Below are 17291 nucleotides of genomic sequence, written 5' to 3' on the forward strand. Positions count from 1 at the left end.
TGTCCACCTCCCCACATCTTCTGTGGGGCTCTGGTATGTGCAAAGCTGAATCAGTAAACAGAAGTGACATGCAGCATGGCATGCAGTACTTGGTTGGGATAATAGGTGGTTCCAAGAAGTCAGGTATTTTTGGATTTGGGAAGAGAGTTGTTCTTGACAGAGTAAAGCACAGCAGTGTTTTGTAGAGTTACCTCCAAGGAGAATATGGTGCACTTTTCATTCCTGCTTTTACTACTGCTCTGCTTTAACAAAAAAACTTTTGCAAACAATAGACAGAGAACATCCTTAAAATTAACTTCACAAAAAACATGGCTTGCTCCACTCATCCCTTTTTCTTATGTATTTGTGCACGATAGCTTCTCATGCTTGCACAACAAAACAACAGCTTCAAAAGGGAAAAGGAGTGTCTTTTCAAAATCACAGTTAGGTAAGAAAACAGACGGTTGCGTGTGTGAAACTGCAATCTTGTTAAATAAACCAAGGGAAAAGTTAGGAGCAGAGCTTTTCCCCTGTGTCCCTTCAGAGACCCTACTAACAGATTAGTGTCTCAGGGATCACACTGCACCTCTTCTCCTTAGTTCCAGGCTCAGTGTTACACTGCAGGTCTACAAAAACTTTCCCAAAACTGATGGCCCAGGCTACCCAGGTTAGGAACTTAGCTGCTGGTAACACTGGGATGAAGGCTTAAGGTGAACAGAAGAACAAAACCCTATGGTAACATTTGGAGGAGCAGACATTTCCCTCTTGGGTCGTGCCAAGATTAGCAGAGGGATGTCAAACCCCTCCTGGTTTTGATTTGAAGATGACTTCATCAGGACGCGCACCTTGTGGGATGGCCCTGTGTCACTGGGGCCTGCACCCCGACACCAGCATGGCAGGACCCCCTAACCCCAGCTCCTGCAGCTGCCCAGCACCCCCCTTAGAATCACAGAATCATTAAGGTTGGAAAAGACCTTCAAGATCATCTGGTCCAACCATCACCCTACTGTCAATGTCACCCACTAAACCATGTCCCTAAGCACCAGGTCCAACCTTTCCTTAAACGCTCCCAGGGACGGTGACTCCACCACCTCCCTGGGCAACCCATTCCAATGCCTGACTGCTCTTTCTGAGAAGAAAGATCTCCTAATTTCTAACCTAAACCTCCCCTGGCACAACTTGAGACCATTCCCTCTAGTCCTGTCACTAGTTACCTGGGAGAAGAGGCCAAGCTCCAGCTCCCCACACCTTCCTTTCAGGCAGTTGCAGAGCGCAATAAGGTCTTCCCTGAGCCTCCTCTTCTCCAGAGTAAACAACCGCAGCTCCCTCAGCTGCTCCTCACAGTACTTTTGTTCCAGGCCCTTCAGCAGCTTCGTAGCCCTCCTCTGGACATGCTCCAGGGCCTCGATGTCCTTCTTGCAGTGAGGGGCCCAAAGCCAAGCACAGTACTCGAGGTGCGGCCTCACCAGAGCTGAGTACAGGGAAACAATCACCTCCCCGGTCCTGCTGGCTACACTATTCCAGGATGCCGCTGGCCTTCTTGGCCACCTGGGCACACTACCAGCTCACATTCAGGGGAGCATCAACCAACAACCCCAGATCCTTTTCCTCTGCACAGCTTTCCAGCCACTCTCTCCCACGTCTGTAGCGTTGCATGGGGTTGTTGTGACCAAAATGCAGGACCCAGCACTTAGCCACGCAGAACCTCACCCCATTGCCCTCTGCCCATCGATCCACCCTGCCCAGGTCCCTCTGCAGGGCCTTCCTACCCTCGGGCAGATCGACACTTCCCTCGAACTTGGTGTCGTCTGCAAACTTACTGAGGGTGCACTCAATTCCCTCATCCAAGTCATCAATAAAGATATTAAGGAGGTTGGGCCGTTCCCCGGGCGCAAGCTGCCCAGCCCGCCGGTGCCGTACCGGGGAGGAGCACAGCCGCACTCCCGGCTGCACCCAGAGCCCCGTCTGTCGGGATGCGGCCGCAGAGGGGAGGGGAGCCCGAGCGGCGGCGCCTTCCCCCCGGAGAAGAGCGAAGTTAAATAGGCAGCGCTCCTCCACCGCCTTCCTCTCTCCCCTCCCGGCTCGCAGCCTCCGGCGAGCCCCCCGCTCCCCGCCCACCGTGCCGGGGCCGCGGTGCGGAGCGGTGCGGAGCCGGGACACGCCGCTCGCCTCTCGGTGCCTGAAGGCGCCGCGTCCCGCCGAGCCGCCCGCCTGAGAGGAGCCAAGCCAGCTGCATGGGAGGAGATGAGCGTGGCGGGGAAGCAGCCGCCTCCAGCACCGCTTGAGCGCCCCAGCAGCCTCCTCGTCCCCACCTGGGCAAGTAGCCGAGCTCCCCGCCGCCTTGTCCCGGCACCAACTCCCGCCGCGCTGCCCGGAGGGAGGCGCCTGCCTGAGGGGAGAGCGGGGGGCAGCGGGGTGGGGAACGGGGCGACAAGGCAGCCCAGCCGCTGCAAGACTGCCCCCTCTCACGGGGGACTGTGGGCAGCCCCCCGGGAAGTTTTGGGGGCCCCGAGGGGAGGGAGGGAGGTGGCAGTGAGGGGGGAGCCGCCTCAGGCTGGGGGGCTCGGCGCGGTGAGGGGGGGGGGAACGGGGAGTTGGGAAATACTTGCGACTTTGGTGGCAGCGCCTTTGAGAAATCATTTATAAACGATGCCCTCTGATGGTGGTTTCTCAGCTGTCCTTGATTTATTAAATTAACGTCATCTAGTGTGCCCTCCGTACCTTTTAAAATAATGACGGGCTTTTGTGGTTTAGTACCGCACTTGTCTTGGCATGCAGGGTTGCTTTGTGGAAGTGTAATTGCAGTGTTTTTCAGCCACTGTCTGAAAAGTTGCATTTGTTATAAAATAGTTTACCGGTGCTAAAATAAACAGCTGATTCATTTTTTGCCATGTCCTTCAAGCTATTTCAGTGACCACAATCTTGTGATTTATGAAGGAAAACTGTTATCTTCCTAGTGTTTTATCTGCCGCATTATTTAGGAGTCACCTGCTTTCAGCCACATGAAGGATGACTTAAAGCCGCGTTCTCCTTCACAGTAATTTCATAACTTCTTTGAGTCTCTGTAAGCTTGAGACAGAGGGTAGGTATTTGGAAAACACAGGTGGAGAAGCAAAGATGCAATGTTTTAGATGATACCTGAAATCACAAGCAGGTACAACTGCCTGAAGATCTGTGGAAACAAATTGTTGTCTTGTCCTAGCCCACTTTTGCACTGCATGCATGTTTGCATCCCTCTTTTCTCTGTGTAGGAAGAGATGCAAACATTTCCTTTTGGGGTTCTAGAATTTCTTTAATTAAAAAGAAAATAATCGAACTACTATGCTGTAGGATCTTCTGTGTTGCAAAGCTGTTGCACAGCTCTTGATCTGCAAGACCTGTTCCTGAACTGTAAAAATAATTTGTGCAGCAATTACTTAAAATGTTAACAGCTGAGTAGGTTGTATGGCAGTTCAGAATATTTCAGCGTTAAAGGTGAGGAATAATCACTATCATTAGGTGAAATTTATGACTGGTATTCTTGTAGTGGTGTTAAATGCATACATTTAAGGCCAATAGGACATGCTGTTCCTTCTGATACTTGCGGGACTTCTGCCTGTGATACTGCCTGGAGCAAAGCTAGTCCCCGAATGAAGGAGAGCTGGCCCCTTGGGCGAGTGTGGTAGGAACTAAAGGCTCATGGGTGTACAGTTTACCTGGACCCTCAATGAGAAATAGGAACATGAATCAAAATCTCTGTCAAGCTGTTTCAAATAAATGCAGAACAACTTTGCCTCACTTTCCAGGGTATATGAAACATGATTGAAAGAATGCCTATATGCATAGTCTTTAAAAAAAAAAAAAAGCCTTATAGACCTTAAGTTCAACAGGGACATCTTATGGCAGATACTCAGATATTTATTTATATGAGTTCATAACTGCATAGCTTCCCAGAGATATCATGTGCTTGTGCAGAGAAGTATACTCTTAACATCTTAAAAAATAAGGCCTTATTTTATGATTAACAGTGTGATAAGTGCTTGATTAATTCAGTTGCTTTAACACTACTGGAATCTGGGTCTGTTTACCTTGCTAAAATGAAAATCTAACATCTATTAGTATCAGTGAATGGATTGTGTTTGTGCAAGTTTTTCTCAGAAATAAGATATGACAACACCAGTTGCCATTTAACTACTAAGTACTGCATGCTGAGTCCAATTCATTGTTTGGGATGGTGGTAGCTAGGCAGTTTTGATTCTTAAAGGTACCTTTATTTTATTTTTTTTATCTTTGGAAGGATGACAGTTAATACTAGTCCTTGGAAAGTAGCTCAGCTTACTTTTAAATTGAAGACGGTATGCTATATTTGAAACATAATCCCCATTTATTTTATGTGTGTATTTTTAACACTAAGGGCTCTGTTAAGGTTTTTATTTTTCCAATGTGTCTATTAACTTTAAAGTTTAGATGCTGATGTTCTGTTCTGTAGAACTGAAGTTTCAGTCAGATGTTGTCTCTAACATTTTGATACTTGTCTTGTTCTGGATCAGACACATGCTCGTATTGAGCTGATTTCATAAAGCTGTGTGTTTCTTTCATCTATAGTGAGCTTTTTGTTTGGATTTCCAGTATAATTCTTCCGCTCTTTGCCCCTCAGACAATCTCAAGAGGTCAAATTCCTTAGGGATTGTTACCCACTACGTCATCATGTATGTGCCACAGTTTTACATGAATTTTTCAGTCTCATTGTTCTTAATTCATTAAGTACTGTGGCTTTCATTGTATTACTAAAAGCATGAAAGAGAATGATAGCCTTGCAGTCACTCATACTACTGATACACTAGTTTTTTTAGAATGAAGAAATAAAAGTATATAGCTCATTTTTATGTATGAATATCTTGTCAGTAGTGTTTTGGAATAGGGAATATTTAAAATTCTGTTAGTTATATTACATGTCATCAACTAGTAAATTAAGTTTTCTAATAGCTTTTCTTGTGAATCTGTATGGAAGTTATCAGCAGACTTTTTTTTTAATTTATTTATTTAGCAGAAACCCCAAGGAAAAAGGGGATGGGGAACTTTTTTGGATGGTGCTCCTCTCTGGAGTTACCCAAATTGAGATCTCAGTAAGAGGATGAAGTGCAACACATGCAGATTTTCTGATCCTGTTCCCCTCTTTTTTTTTTTTTTTTTCACTATGTCTATGTAATTCAGATACTTGGGTAGAGATCCTAATATAAATATTTCCTATTTATTTATGTATTTTTTAAAGCAAGGCCTGGGGCATTGATGTGTGTGTTTGTTTTTAAGTTCGGCACCCACCAACACAGAAACTTCCCGAAGGTGAACACTAGGTGTCATGTTACCACAAACATCTCTTCAGCTTGCCTTTTCCCTAGTCACCTTTTCAGGATCAACATTCAAGCTTGCCATTTTCCTAAAATAGATGGCCACCACTGATGTTCCGCACCAGTATTTTGGTAGGCTTGGACAACATTCAGCCATGCTACATGTGACCATAAGAAACACTGCTTGCTTCAACTTTCTTATGTTTATTTATTTATTTATTTATTTGTTAATTAGAAGTTATACCAGCACTTAGCATGGATTTCAAGTTTATTTCCAAAGTCTGTCTACACCACAAAATGAATCAATAGGATATACTTACTAATTGAAGCTTTTGCTACCGCACAGTCATTTTTGGTTATAATTTATTGCTGAGGAAACGCAGATTTCAGATTTTTTTTGTCAGGAATTGAGCTAATTTGACTCCTGATGTGGGGATGGAAAGCACAAGAAAACAGATGGTAGAGCTTCATGATAGGGAGGGGGTGTCCTGGTATTCCATTGCGTGAATTCAAGAGATTACTTATCAGTGCAACTTTTGTTGATTTCCCACTAATTTGGGAAGGATGTGTTTTTTATTGTTTTTTTTTTTCCCACTAAAAATCTGGAAAATAATAGTTTCAAGATCCTATTAAAAATTTACCAAGCTTTTACTAAACATAAGGCTGTGAAAATTTTTTCCCATTCCTTTACTCTTCAACCCTCCCCTCAAAAACAAAATCTGACTCCTGCTTCTATCTATATGTATCTCCATGAAGACAGCTATCAAACCTATAAAAATCAGATTCAAGCTTATGGTTTTAACAACTTAATGGAAATAAGCCTTGTGCCCACCTGCTGCTCTGAAAAACAATGTCTGATCTCAGAAAAAGAACAGCGTTGGTATTCTCTTTACACCTCAGATCTGTGTTTCATATTGTAAGCGTTTTTTTTTCCTGATGTTTTAAACATTTTATGAGATGAATATAAATAGAATGACCTGCGTTTGGGCACGCGGAGACTGCTGAGAATAGAAGTGGTAGCAGAGCTCAGCAGGAAGAATAGTGCATGACCGTGTTCCTACAACGTGGACAGCTAATACTGCTTGTCCGTGACACCGTGATAACAGAGACAGCATGCAAAAATCAGACTGAGTCGGGTTGGAAGGGACCTTGGGAGGTCAGTGAGTTAAACCTGTGAGAAGCAGCGACAGTGTTGAACTACGACTTAGCTGCTCGAGGCTTTTCACATTGCATCTTGAAAACCTCCAACGATGGACACCGTCTGACCTCCCTGGGCAGCCTGCTCCACTGCTCGGCCATTCCCATGGTGAACTGGGAGGGTGCTGCTAGGACCTCAGAAGCCATCTCTTCTCCAGGTTTGACAAGCCCAGCCTCTCACAGGGGAAGTACTCCAGCCCCCTTGGTGGCCATCCATTGCCACTGGTCCAGTTTCTCGATATTTTTCTTGTCCTGGGGGGGACAAAACTGGATGCAGTGTTCTGGAGGTGCTCTAATGAGCGTTAAGTAAAGGGAAGTGTTCAGGGTGATCTTGCCTCCGTTGATGCTGATGCTTCTAGCCTTTGTGGCTGCCGTTTTTTTTTTTTCTTTGTTTTGTTTTTTGGCCAAAAGCAAAGAAATGTTGATGTTGACTTTCATCTGAAGTTAATACTCATTTACTATAAAAAATTTGCATGTTGAAGTAAAATACTTGGAACGATTTGCTCATCCTTCACATTACCGACGAAGCTGACAGTTAAAGCCAACAGAGGCCCAAGACGGTGCTTCATTCCAGACGCCATTTATCAGCTTCACTCATTTAATCCAGAGGTGATATAAATATTTGTTTTGCCTGTTTTCTTTTAAAAAGGGGCAGGCTGATTCTTACGTTTTGAACTCCTCTGTACCCGGCTGTCTGAACTTCTGTCTGAAGAACAGAGTGACTCCAGTGAGATCTGTCGTGCGGGAATCCTTCTGCCACTCCTTATTTATGTTTATCAGCAGGCAGATTTCTGTAATGAGATTAACAAACTCTCTAAAGGCTATAACCTTGAAAGCTGGAACCATTTAGCACAGCCTAATCAATATTATCTCATTTATTATCACCTTGTGAAGTTCAGATTGTAGTAGGCACAAAACACATTTGTAGTATTTAGAGAAGATCTGGGCAGGAAAATCAATGCAGAACCTCAGTTTTGTATTGTGTTTGAAGAGGTGTGGTGCACGCTTGCACCACATATGCTACTGTAAAGCCATTAGCCTTACAATGCTTTCCCCTGCCATCCTGAACTTGCGCAACTGTTTATGTCTGTTGCTCTGGGATTTTTGTCTTTGCACAGTTTGTATAAGATTTCAAAGTCAACAGATGAATAAAATCTGAGGAGAAACTCAACCTGTGACTAGACACACTCTGTGTAACACAATCTGCTGGGGAAAGTGCAGCCGGGATAGCTTTGAAGAAAGGCAGTTGTTAGCCACGCTGTAGCTGTGTTTCCCAGACTGAGTAGCCCAGTTTCATAGCACCTCTGTGGTTTAAAGCAGTGCTGACTTCCCATTTTTGTGATGGAGCTGTGTAGAGAGGGGTTAGTAGACGCGGTGAGGATCACAGAAGCAATCTTATCCAAAGAGGGATGAAACCAAAGCCTGTTGGTGTCAAATCTTTATTGTCAACTCGCGATCATTGTTCCTTGCCACAAAAAGGAATTCTAGTTGTTGCATCCTTTTATGGGGATTCCCTTTTTATGCCCAGTTTTGCTGGAGGACTAACAACAAGTGGACAAGGTTCAAATGGGGCTCGGAGAAGCTCATTCTCTCTGTTGTGATGAACTAGAAGTAGAAGCCTATAGAGAAACGGTTATGTAGGCTACAGTGTGTGTTCTGGTGGACAAGAGCTTCCTCAGTGATACTGTTCTGATTTGTACTAACAGTTATTAACATCTGCCTGTAAACTGGAAAAATTAGAAACAGTAAAACACCACTGAGAGTTGCAGATTATGCTGCCAAGTGGGTGGGCATTACTATTCCTACTTCACTCATGGAGAAGCTAAAGAAGTTTTAGTTAAGGTGTTGGGTTATTTTGTTTGTATTAAAATTTTGATTGAGTAAATTGTCTTTCAGTAATTTATATTTATTGAATACATGCAGAAACTTCCCTTAAGATTATATGGAGAATGATTTTCAGCTTTAATGTTTTCTTCCATATCTCAATTAGATATATTTTTGGGGTGCTTGAATAAGTCATGCACTGTCCTGTCCCATCCAATAATGGATATGGACTTCTTTGAAGAACACCAATTCATCAAACTGAAGAGCATAAACATACTTGTAAATGCTGCTCATGTGCTTATGTAAATCAGGAGTCATATTTTTGTCCTTACTGAAAATGTCGGTTTGTAATATAATTTATATAATAGCTAATATGTAACATGAATATGTTAAACAGAAGAACAAGCATGCACGTTAAGAGCTGTCTTAAATAACATGGGAGACAGTGATTAGTATTTATTTTGTGTTGTCTATGGAAGCTGTTTTTCGCTTCTAAGTATATGTAAGACTATCCAGTTTATTGGAGGAAAGCATCTAAATTGTTCTGATATTGCTTATAAGGAGGATGCATTCATATTTAAAAACTTTTCATTGCAAGCATGTATTGCCATCTTCCTCTCGAGCAAAAGCTGTTCATTCAACAGGCAAAGAAAGAGATTATTTATTTGTTTGTTTGTTTTTTTCCTCTGGCTGCAGCTAAGACGCAGATAACTGCAAGAAAATTCATGGGCACATATCTTTCCATGCAAATCTCATTTAACGGCATTAAGCCAAGTTTTTAGAAAGGCTTAAGAAATTACTTACAAGTGTGGTTGTGTTAATATAATGCAAGTTTCTTTTGTACCAATAAAATATTCTACTCTCTTCAAGCAGGAATTAGAATCTAGTTTTATGTGCTGTCTTTTCCTTTATTTTTTATGATACCCTTCTGTCTTACGCAGTGTTTTAGTAAATGTAATGTTAGTCATCGTTCTGCTACCCTCCATGAGCCCCAAGTGAATGGCAATATAAGGTTGTACAGCAATCCACAATATGGGCTAATTTTTAGAATACAGTTGAAGCATAAGGAAGTGTTGCCAGATCAGTCTGACATTCTTGTTTTGTGATATAGCTATTGCTTTTTATAAAATCCTTTCTTTTTCTAGTCTTAAATTGTCAGCGTATTTATCAGTTGCATCAACACACTGTTTTATACAAGTATTTATTGTACTTTTCATTTAAAAGATGGATTAATTACTAAGGCATCTGGTGCATCATATGGTGTATATGCTGGATGTGCTAAACAGAATAGTCTTTTTTAAATAAGAGAAAAGTGACATTGCATAAAAGGATTAGACTTTCAAGTGTGCTTTGAAGAGTTACTTTACAGTACTAAAATCTCCAAGTCTGTTCCGGATTTTGTGATCATTAAAGGAATCTTTGATTCTACTGGAAAAAATATGCATGCCTGTATGCATCTATACTTGTAATGTAGTCAAAACATGAAAAAAGATACACTTTTCTGACAAGAACTTTATTATATATGGGAAAGTTATGTGATACTTCTTCCTGCTACCTGATACTGATGCTTCCTGATACTGCTGCTACAAATACTTCTGTTTACAGTTTGTAAGGCAAGGAGTTTTTACTGTCTATAGAAATTATGTCCTCCACGGTTATCATACACTAAATGAAGAACTTCTCAGTGTTCAGTCTATAGGTAATAGATATATGCTTAAGACAAACTCCATGCTTGTTTTACATTAGAAAATTACTGAATTCTACTGTAGCTAAAATTACTAAATGACACCAGTTTAAGGTTGAATTACTAATTTATCATATTGTGGCATCACCAAGGGAAGGATGACAGAAATTGAATATGGATCAATTTATTCACTGTTTGCAGTTTTACATCTCTGCTCCCAATTGACTGAAATTAGATATGTATTATCCTTTTTACTTCAGAAGTTTCAGAAGATGAAGCTTAAATTTATCCATCGTATCTTCCCTTTTCAAAAATTAATTTCTTCATTGAAGTTAGACTTCCAGAAATTTACTAGCTGTGGTTTTTGTTTTTCTTTTTTCTGTGTTAAATGTGGCATTGACAAAAACATGGCACTATCACAACTCAATTTCAGCAATCAGAACTGGGGATGTGGGATGTGCTGGTCTCAAAAGACTTTCAAAAAAAGGTGATCTTTTCCAAGAAATACTGATTCAAAAAAGAAAGCAATCTGCTCTTAAGCATCTCTCGCTTTGAGTGGGTCCTCCTGAGGATCCGTTTAATATGTTTATTAATGATACAGACAGTGGGAGTGAGTGCACCCTCAGCAGGTTTGAGGATAACACTAAGTTGAGAGGCGCAGTTGACACAACAGAAGGAAGGGATGCCATCCAGAGAGATCTGGACAGGCTTGTGAAGTGGGCCTGTGCAAACCTCATGAAGTTCAACAAGGCCAAGTGCAAGGTCTTGCGTCTGCGTTGGGCAATAGGTCGAGAGCAGCCCTGTGCAGAAGGATTTCGCGGTACTGGTGGATGAAAAATCGGGCATGAGCCGGCAATTTACGCCTACAGCACAGAAAGCTGCCTATATCCTGGACTGCATGAAAAGAAATGTGGCCAGCAGGTTGAGGGACTCCAACCTCAACTTCCACCCTTGTGGGACCCCACTTAGAGTATTGCATTCAGCTCTGGGGCCCCCAGCACAAGAAGGACATGGACCTGTTGGAGCTAGTCCAGAGGAAGGCCACGAGAATCATCAGGGGCTGGAGCACCTCTCTTACAAAGAAAAGATGAGAGAGCCGGGGTTATTTGGCCAAGAAGATAGAGAGTCCAGAGATACCTTATCTAGAGATACCTTTAGGCCTTCCAGGGGGCCTACAGAAAAGCTGGGAAGGAAATCTTTGTCAAGGAGTGTAGTGATAGGACAAGGGGTAATGGCTTTAAACTAAAAAAGGGTAAGTTTAGATTAGATATTAGGAAGAAATTCTTCACACAGAGGGCAGTGAGGCACTGGAACAGACTGCGCAGAGAAGCTGTGGGTGCCCCATCCCTGGAAGCGTCCAAGGCCAGGCTGGATGGGGCTTTGGGCAACCTGGTCTGGTGGGAGGTGTCCCTGCCCATGGCAGGGGGGGGTTGGAATTAGCTGGTCTTTAAGGTTCCTTCCAACCCAAACCATTCTGTGATTCTGTAATCTGAGATTTTAAAAGGGAGGTATTCCGGGAAACAAGTCTGAAATTTGAATTGTCAAAATGGTACCACAAGTCTGGTGATGTGGATTAGTGAAATGAAATTATTTAGATCTGCTTTACATACACAATCCAGAAAAGCTTTCTCTTAATCTTGACAGTCAGACAGTATAAATTGTAGCTTGGAAGAATGCTTCCTTCTCCTGTCTTTTACCACCTGTAATTCAACCTTCAGAGAAAGAAAACAAAAATCAGAGTTATGATTGTTACCAAGAGCAAACTTGCAGCTGTTGGAGTCATCTGTGACTAAAACCCTCAAGAATATTTCTTTCAGACGTCAGGAAGTAGGAAAGAATGGGTAATCTTGTACTGACTCTAAGTCAAAACCAAAACGAAACAAAACCTCAATGATTAATAATCAGACTCAACTTTGTTTTTATCACCTCTTCTTTTTTTAGTTTATTGTGTGACTAATTCAGAGGGGGTGGCCAGGAGCAGGGCAAACAAACTGCTTATATACCCCTCTATTTCTGTATTTCACTCATTTCTGCTCCTTCCTTCTTTATAATCTTTGTGTTGTACCTCAAACGAAGAGTTTCTGGCTTTCTCATTAACTCAACATCTACCTTTCAGAGACACTCTATTTCACTGTCACACTGGTTGACAAGAAGTAAACAAAAACGGAGAGAGGAGAAATATATATATAAAGAACAGAATCATTACTGGAGGAAAGACTTAAGGGTAGTTGTTCAAGGGAGTGGGTGTGAAAGATGGAGTGAGAAGGCAGCCAGGAGTTACCTAGTCCTCAGGATTGCCTGGTGGTTTTTTTCCATGTGATTTGTGTCAGTGTGTAAAAGGGAGAGTCCATACTTCAGTCTGATAGCTGTGTTTCTTCCTTTCAGCTTTCACTAGTTTGACAGACTTTCAGAAATGTCAATAAGGTTAACTTAATGTCTATTGGATGTAGGTTTCATAGCTAAATAAAATTAAATGTAGTAAACCTGCTTGAATTGACTCTGTAATTCTCATAATTCTAGTGTCATTTTAATCTGTCCAGGGTCAATCTAATTCTGTTCTGCAAAAAGATCTTGCTTCATCAATTTATAGCATAAAATGAAGACTTCATCATCTAAATTTTATAAAATTTCCCTTCTGTTAATCTAATGTGATTCACTGCCAAGTGCCACAAAAAAGTGCAAAGAGTGCTTCATGTATATTTTTAAGCAATTAGTGTTAGTGCTGTCGGCTCTGGGAGAACTATAAAAATATTTTTTCTTTGAAAATTAGTTCCAGACTATGCAGCCCTACAAAAGTTATGACTTAGCGCAGTACGTCTAGCAGAAGAAAGATAAATAAAAGTAAAACAAACCCACCAGCATACTGCCATGGTTTATGGCACTGAGGTGTGAGATGAACATAATGTAGTTCTATAAATTCCTTTTGGTTGGAATTTATAAGTGGTAAAAAGTAGACTGTTTTCTAGAGCATCGTTATTTTTCAAGAATTTCTGTGAAACTTTGGCAAACCGGCTCCAGTCCAAGAGAGCATTACCAACATAAATTAAAAAGTCTTGACCTAGGGAGGAGGGATCTTTTCCATTTAAATTAATAGGGATAAGGACAGTATTTCCTTCTACCTTACTTGTCTGACTGTAATTTTTGCTTTTATTTGTGGTGATGATGTTTCATGAGGAAGGCTTCTGCTCACTGAGAGCTAATGTTCTATCTTGTATTTAATTGGATGTGGTTTAAAAGAACAATCGAAGCAGAGTCTGTGAGATCTTTATATGATCTGCAAGAAATCTGAGAAGTCCTCTCTTCAATATCATGGAAAAATTGTTGTCTTGAACATTATTCCACAGGATAAAAAATTAGATATGCTAATTGTAAATTACAGTCTAAATAGTCACTTATCAGCTTGCTTGATATTTACAGATCAAATATCTTGTGGAACTAATTTCATGTTCTTATGTGAAATTAAGGTACTTTAACTAATGAGCTCTTACAGACAGTTTTTATGAGTGTTTAGTTATCTGGAACTTAACAACTTGTCATAGTTTTTCAACACATAATGGTCTCCTAATCTTTCCACGCGTGATATTTAGATGTATAGCCACACCTCAGAGTTTTGTAGCTCCAGGCCCTCAGCTGCTTTATTTGGTAGTATAGATTTTACCACTTGGACTTGTCCTTCTCGCTGTGGCTGTCCTGTTCGTCAGTGACATTAACCTGATGTGCTCAGAAGTCTCTTAGTCTTGCTGACCCTTTTATTCAGGGGAGTTAACAACCAGTGAGCTGACTAAAGAGCTGAGAAGGAAACTGTTTTCAAAACAAACATGTATTTATACACTCTGTGGCTTGCAGAACAAAGCATAGAACTGCAGTGGAAAATACTCCCTTCCGAAGAGTCTTTATTTCATCCTAAGAAACGTGCATCCGTATTTTACCTTGGATTAGGGATATGCTTTTCAAGTGAATCTCATTATTGTCCAAATTTACTGCCCTGCAGTCTGCATTGTAAAGTGGTTTGGAGTGCACCAAAGGTACATTAGGCATTGGTAAGTAATGCATCTGAGTACGTTTAGATTTGTGGAGTAAGGCAGAGGCACTGAACTACATGAATAACTGAGGTTTTATTTCAGATTAGCTATAGCCTGATCCTGAGGACTGTCTACCTGTTAGTGGAGCTCACGTGCCCTAAGACCATGCTACAATGCAAACCGCAGCACAGTTAAGTGGGAACGACTGGGAGAGATTTACTTCAGAAAATGTACTTCAGATGTGAACTAAAATGCTAGTACCTAGCAGAACTTCTTTCATCCTGAAAGATATTTCAGGAAGGCACCTGATTAATAGCAGCCACTAATGAGGGTTTGGTCCAAGGGACTATGCAAGTCCAAAATAGAACCTCCCCGAAATGCTGACGGTTGAAAGGCTGGGTCCTTGACAAGGAACAGTTTTGCTCTGCAGATCTACTTCTCTTCATTAGTAGTCTGTGTGGACATAGTCTCAGTAAATTTCATTCTATGTTCATATTCCAGCTGATTAAAAGAGGCAGCCTTCATATTATCTGCTTTTTGTTGTCTCTTGTTTTTTACCCATTAGTGTACAAATGAGGAGAGTGCCTGTCTCTTCCTCGCCTTTGCCAGCTAAACTCACTCTTTCCTTAGAACCTGCAAGCTCTAATACAGCATATGTAAGCTTCAAGCATACATAGCATTGGAGATCAGGCTGAATGAATAAATGTTGACAGCACTTTCTCTTACTCCTTATTCTGACTCTTTTCCAATTTTCTTATGTTTGAGAAGGCCAGATTTTGAGTATTATCCTTAAATGTGCTGAGATGTATGACAGAAAATATTTCCTCAGTTTGTGAATTCCATTAGTTGCACAAACTGAGGAACTTTGTAAAGCACAGAGCTTCTGCTTCTTGAGGTGGCAGAGCAGATTGTTAAAGAATATTCCAGGCAGTAGACATGGCTCATTTCTGAGGCATGGAAAACACCCTGTTTTTGCTAGGGGAAATTATTCCTAATTTAAATAAATTAATCAACCAGGAGAAGTTAGGAAATAAATTAAAAATTGAGGGGGGATTAGACTTTAAAAAAACATTTTGAAAAGAATGTGCAGGCTCTTTAAATCTGGTTTAGAGCATCTTTTCACAAGAGATAGCACCCACAATCTAGCAGTAAGGTAGGGCTTTTTCTCTCTGCAAAAAGTAATATATAAATATGACTGCCATCCCCAGTGCCGTAATGACTGAATTCACAGTTATTCTTAATTCCTGTTGCAGGTTGCCAAGTCTTACTAATATCTTGACTTCTAGTCTGCCAGTCGCCACTCTGATTATAGCGATAGTGAAGGAAAGTGAAAATATGGCACAGCTGTTGGTTTTGTTTGTTTGTTTTTCATTATGAACAGGCAGACTTTCTGATTTCCTGAACCTGCAAAACTTTCTGATTAGATCAAGTTTAAGGGGAATAGGCATGTCTCTGATTTATGAATTACCTGTGCCTATTTGTAAACATTCCTCAGCCGTTTGTCTGTTTTGATGTTGCACTTTGGCTGGTGCTTTACACTGCTTTTCTTGCTTGTGCTCTCTGGGATGTGCTTCAGGTTGGTAAGGTCGCTGCCCCTGCCTGCCACACAGCCACCCTGGGCTCCCGCTCACCCTTCCTGCTGGAGCAGCCAACTCTGGCTGCTCCCTGGCACCTGGAGCTCCAAATTGATCATTTATCAGATTAATTTTATTAATTTGCATTTCTTCATTCCTTTGGATTTACTCTTTTTATATATTTTGTTTGTTTGTTTTCCCTGCATTTAAGGTTTGCTCATACTTTGGTCTTTTAAGTAGGATATTTGCTCTGTGCAGCAGCTTTCTGTGTATCTGAAGACTATTAATAAACTGAACAATAATTGAGACTATTAATTTTATAGCATAAGCAGCATCCGTCTCCTGACTCCTTCAATTATGCCTTTTCTTTGCTCTTGACTTTCTTCAGTTGGCCTATATCTGTCTATAAAAATGCATCATTGATTTATGTTCAGCTTGTGATTTTCCTTAATCATCCAATTTCTTTTCTGGTGAAAGGGTACCAAAGTTTTTTGTAGCTGTTTCTTTGTGTTAGAATGTGGTTTTGTCTCCTTGGCTCTGTTAGGTTGTTCTTTAGTATCTGTATTTCTAGCTTTTGGAGGGCAAAATACCTTTATATGATTGCAAAGTGAATGCTGTTCTTTTTTTATAGCAGTGATACCAGGTTCAATGTTTGAGCTACTTGTGTGGTTTCTGTATTGCATGTCCCATAAAGACTATTCAGAACCATACACGCCAGCCAAGTCCGCAGATCCAAACTACTCTTGTTTGCTTGGTGCATGTGGGAGCAACAGGATTATTAACTGCTGCTCAGTTTACTTCATGAATTGTGGGGGAGAATCATTCTGCTTGATTTTCTGCTTAGTTTTTCTTCAGCAAAGTAAACCTGGGAATTTGTGGTTCAGGAATCGGGAAGCCTTTCAGGAATGGAATGTCATACAGAATGCCTCTGTCACCCACGTGCATGTATGTGCATATATTTTGTATTTTTCTACTTTGCCAGGGTAGAGCTAAGTGTCAGAGCTGGGACAGTCTGCCTCTTTAAGGTATCAGAAATATCTGCCTTGTATGTGAGGTCATGATCCCCTGATCCCTTAGATTTGGTGGCCCAGGGCTTTCTCCAGTTAAATTGTGGAATCCGTCTCCTTAGACACTTCATGGTGAAGTTCAAGTTTAAATTCTAATAATTGTTTCTAAAAAGAAGAAAATGAAGAAACACAAGGAAATGAAGGCAACTCATCAAAAGTAGCGTTGTTTTACCAACAGCAGTCTTTTCCTTTAAAGGGGATCTGTAGAAGAGTACAGTTTTGGGGATTATGAAATGTTCTTCATTCTCTCCCATTTTTTCTGAAGATTTTTTATTCCTGGAATTATTTTATGAAGGAGAATGAAGGAAGCCTCAATTTTGAGAGTAAATTAAATAAAGATTTGGCTGTGACATCTATCTTTACGATCTTAATGTATCTTTATACTAGTAAACAATGGGAATGATACTCTGTTTTGCTTTGACTTTTTTGCCACATGAGATTGCTTTTGTAATGGTGAATTCTGTAGCTAATTAGGTCCAGTCTCTCCAACCAGAGTGGAGACTGGAAAGTTTAAATCTTGGTCTTACTTGCATAAAGGATCTTGTGGACACACATTGTATATGTGTTTTAGCCGCTGACAGCCTGATACTTAAAGGGTTGCAAAAGATGACTTACCC

The 17291-nt window shown here is 41.2% G+C and overlaps 1 protein-coding gene and 1 long non-coding RNA gene across 8 annotated transcripts in view; one reads left to right on the forward strand and one right to left on the reverse strand.

Annotated features, from left to right (window-relative positions):
- The window catches only part of LOC308193452, a 32242-nt gene extending 15231 nt beyond the window's left edge, over positions 1 to 17011 (reverse strand). For all 3 annotated transcript variants that reach the window (XR_013949639.1, XR_013949640.1, XR_013949641.1), the window contains exon 1: positions 2292 to 17011. This is a non-coding gene — a long non-coding RNA (uncharacterized lncRNA). The remainder of the gene's footprint in view (positions 1 to 2291) is intronic.
- Positions 1255 to 17291, forward strand: part of SNTG2 (syntrophin gamma 2) — a 286741-nt gene continuing 270704 nt past the window's right edge. Inside the window, exon 1 of one of the 5 annotated variants that reach the window (XM_080588164.1) lies at positions 1255 to 2295. In XM_080588164.1, the coding sequence (XP_080444290.1) occupies positions 2224 to 2295 (72 nt within the window). In that variant the 5' untranslated portion in view covers positions 1255 to 2223. The remainder of the gene's footprint in view (positions 2296 to 17291) is intronic. The other 4 variants (XM_080588166.1, XM_080588160.1, XM_080588156.1 and 1 more) reach the window with 4 other exon arrangements.

This window comes from Anser brachyrhynchus (assembly GCF_964034855.1).
Source record: "Anser brachyrhynchus genome assembly, chromosome: 3".
Lineage (NCBI taxonomy): Eukaryota > Metazoa > Chordata > Aves > Anseriformes > Anatidae > Anser > Anser brachyrhynchus.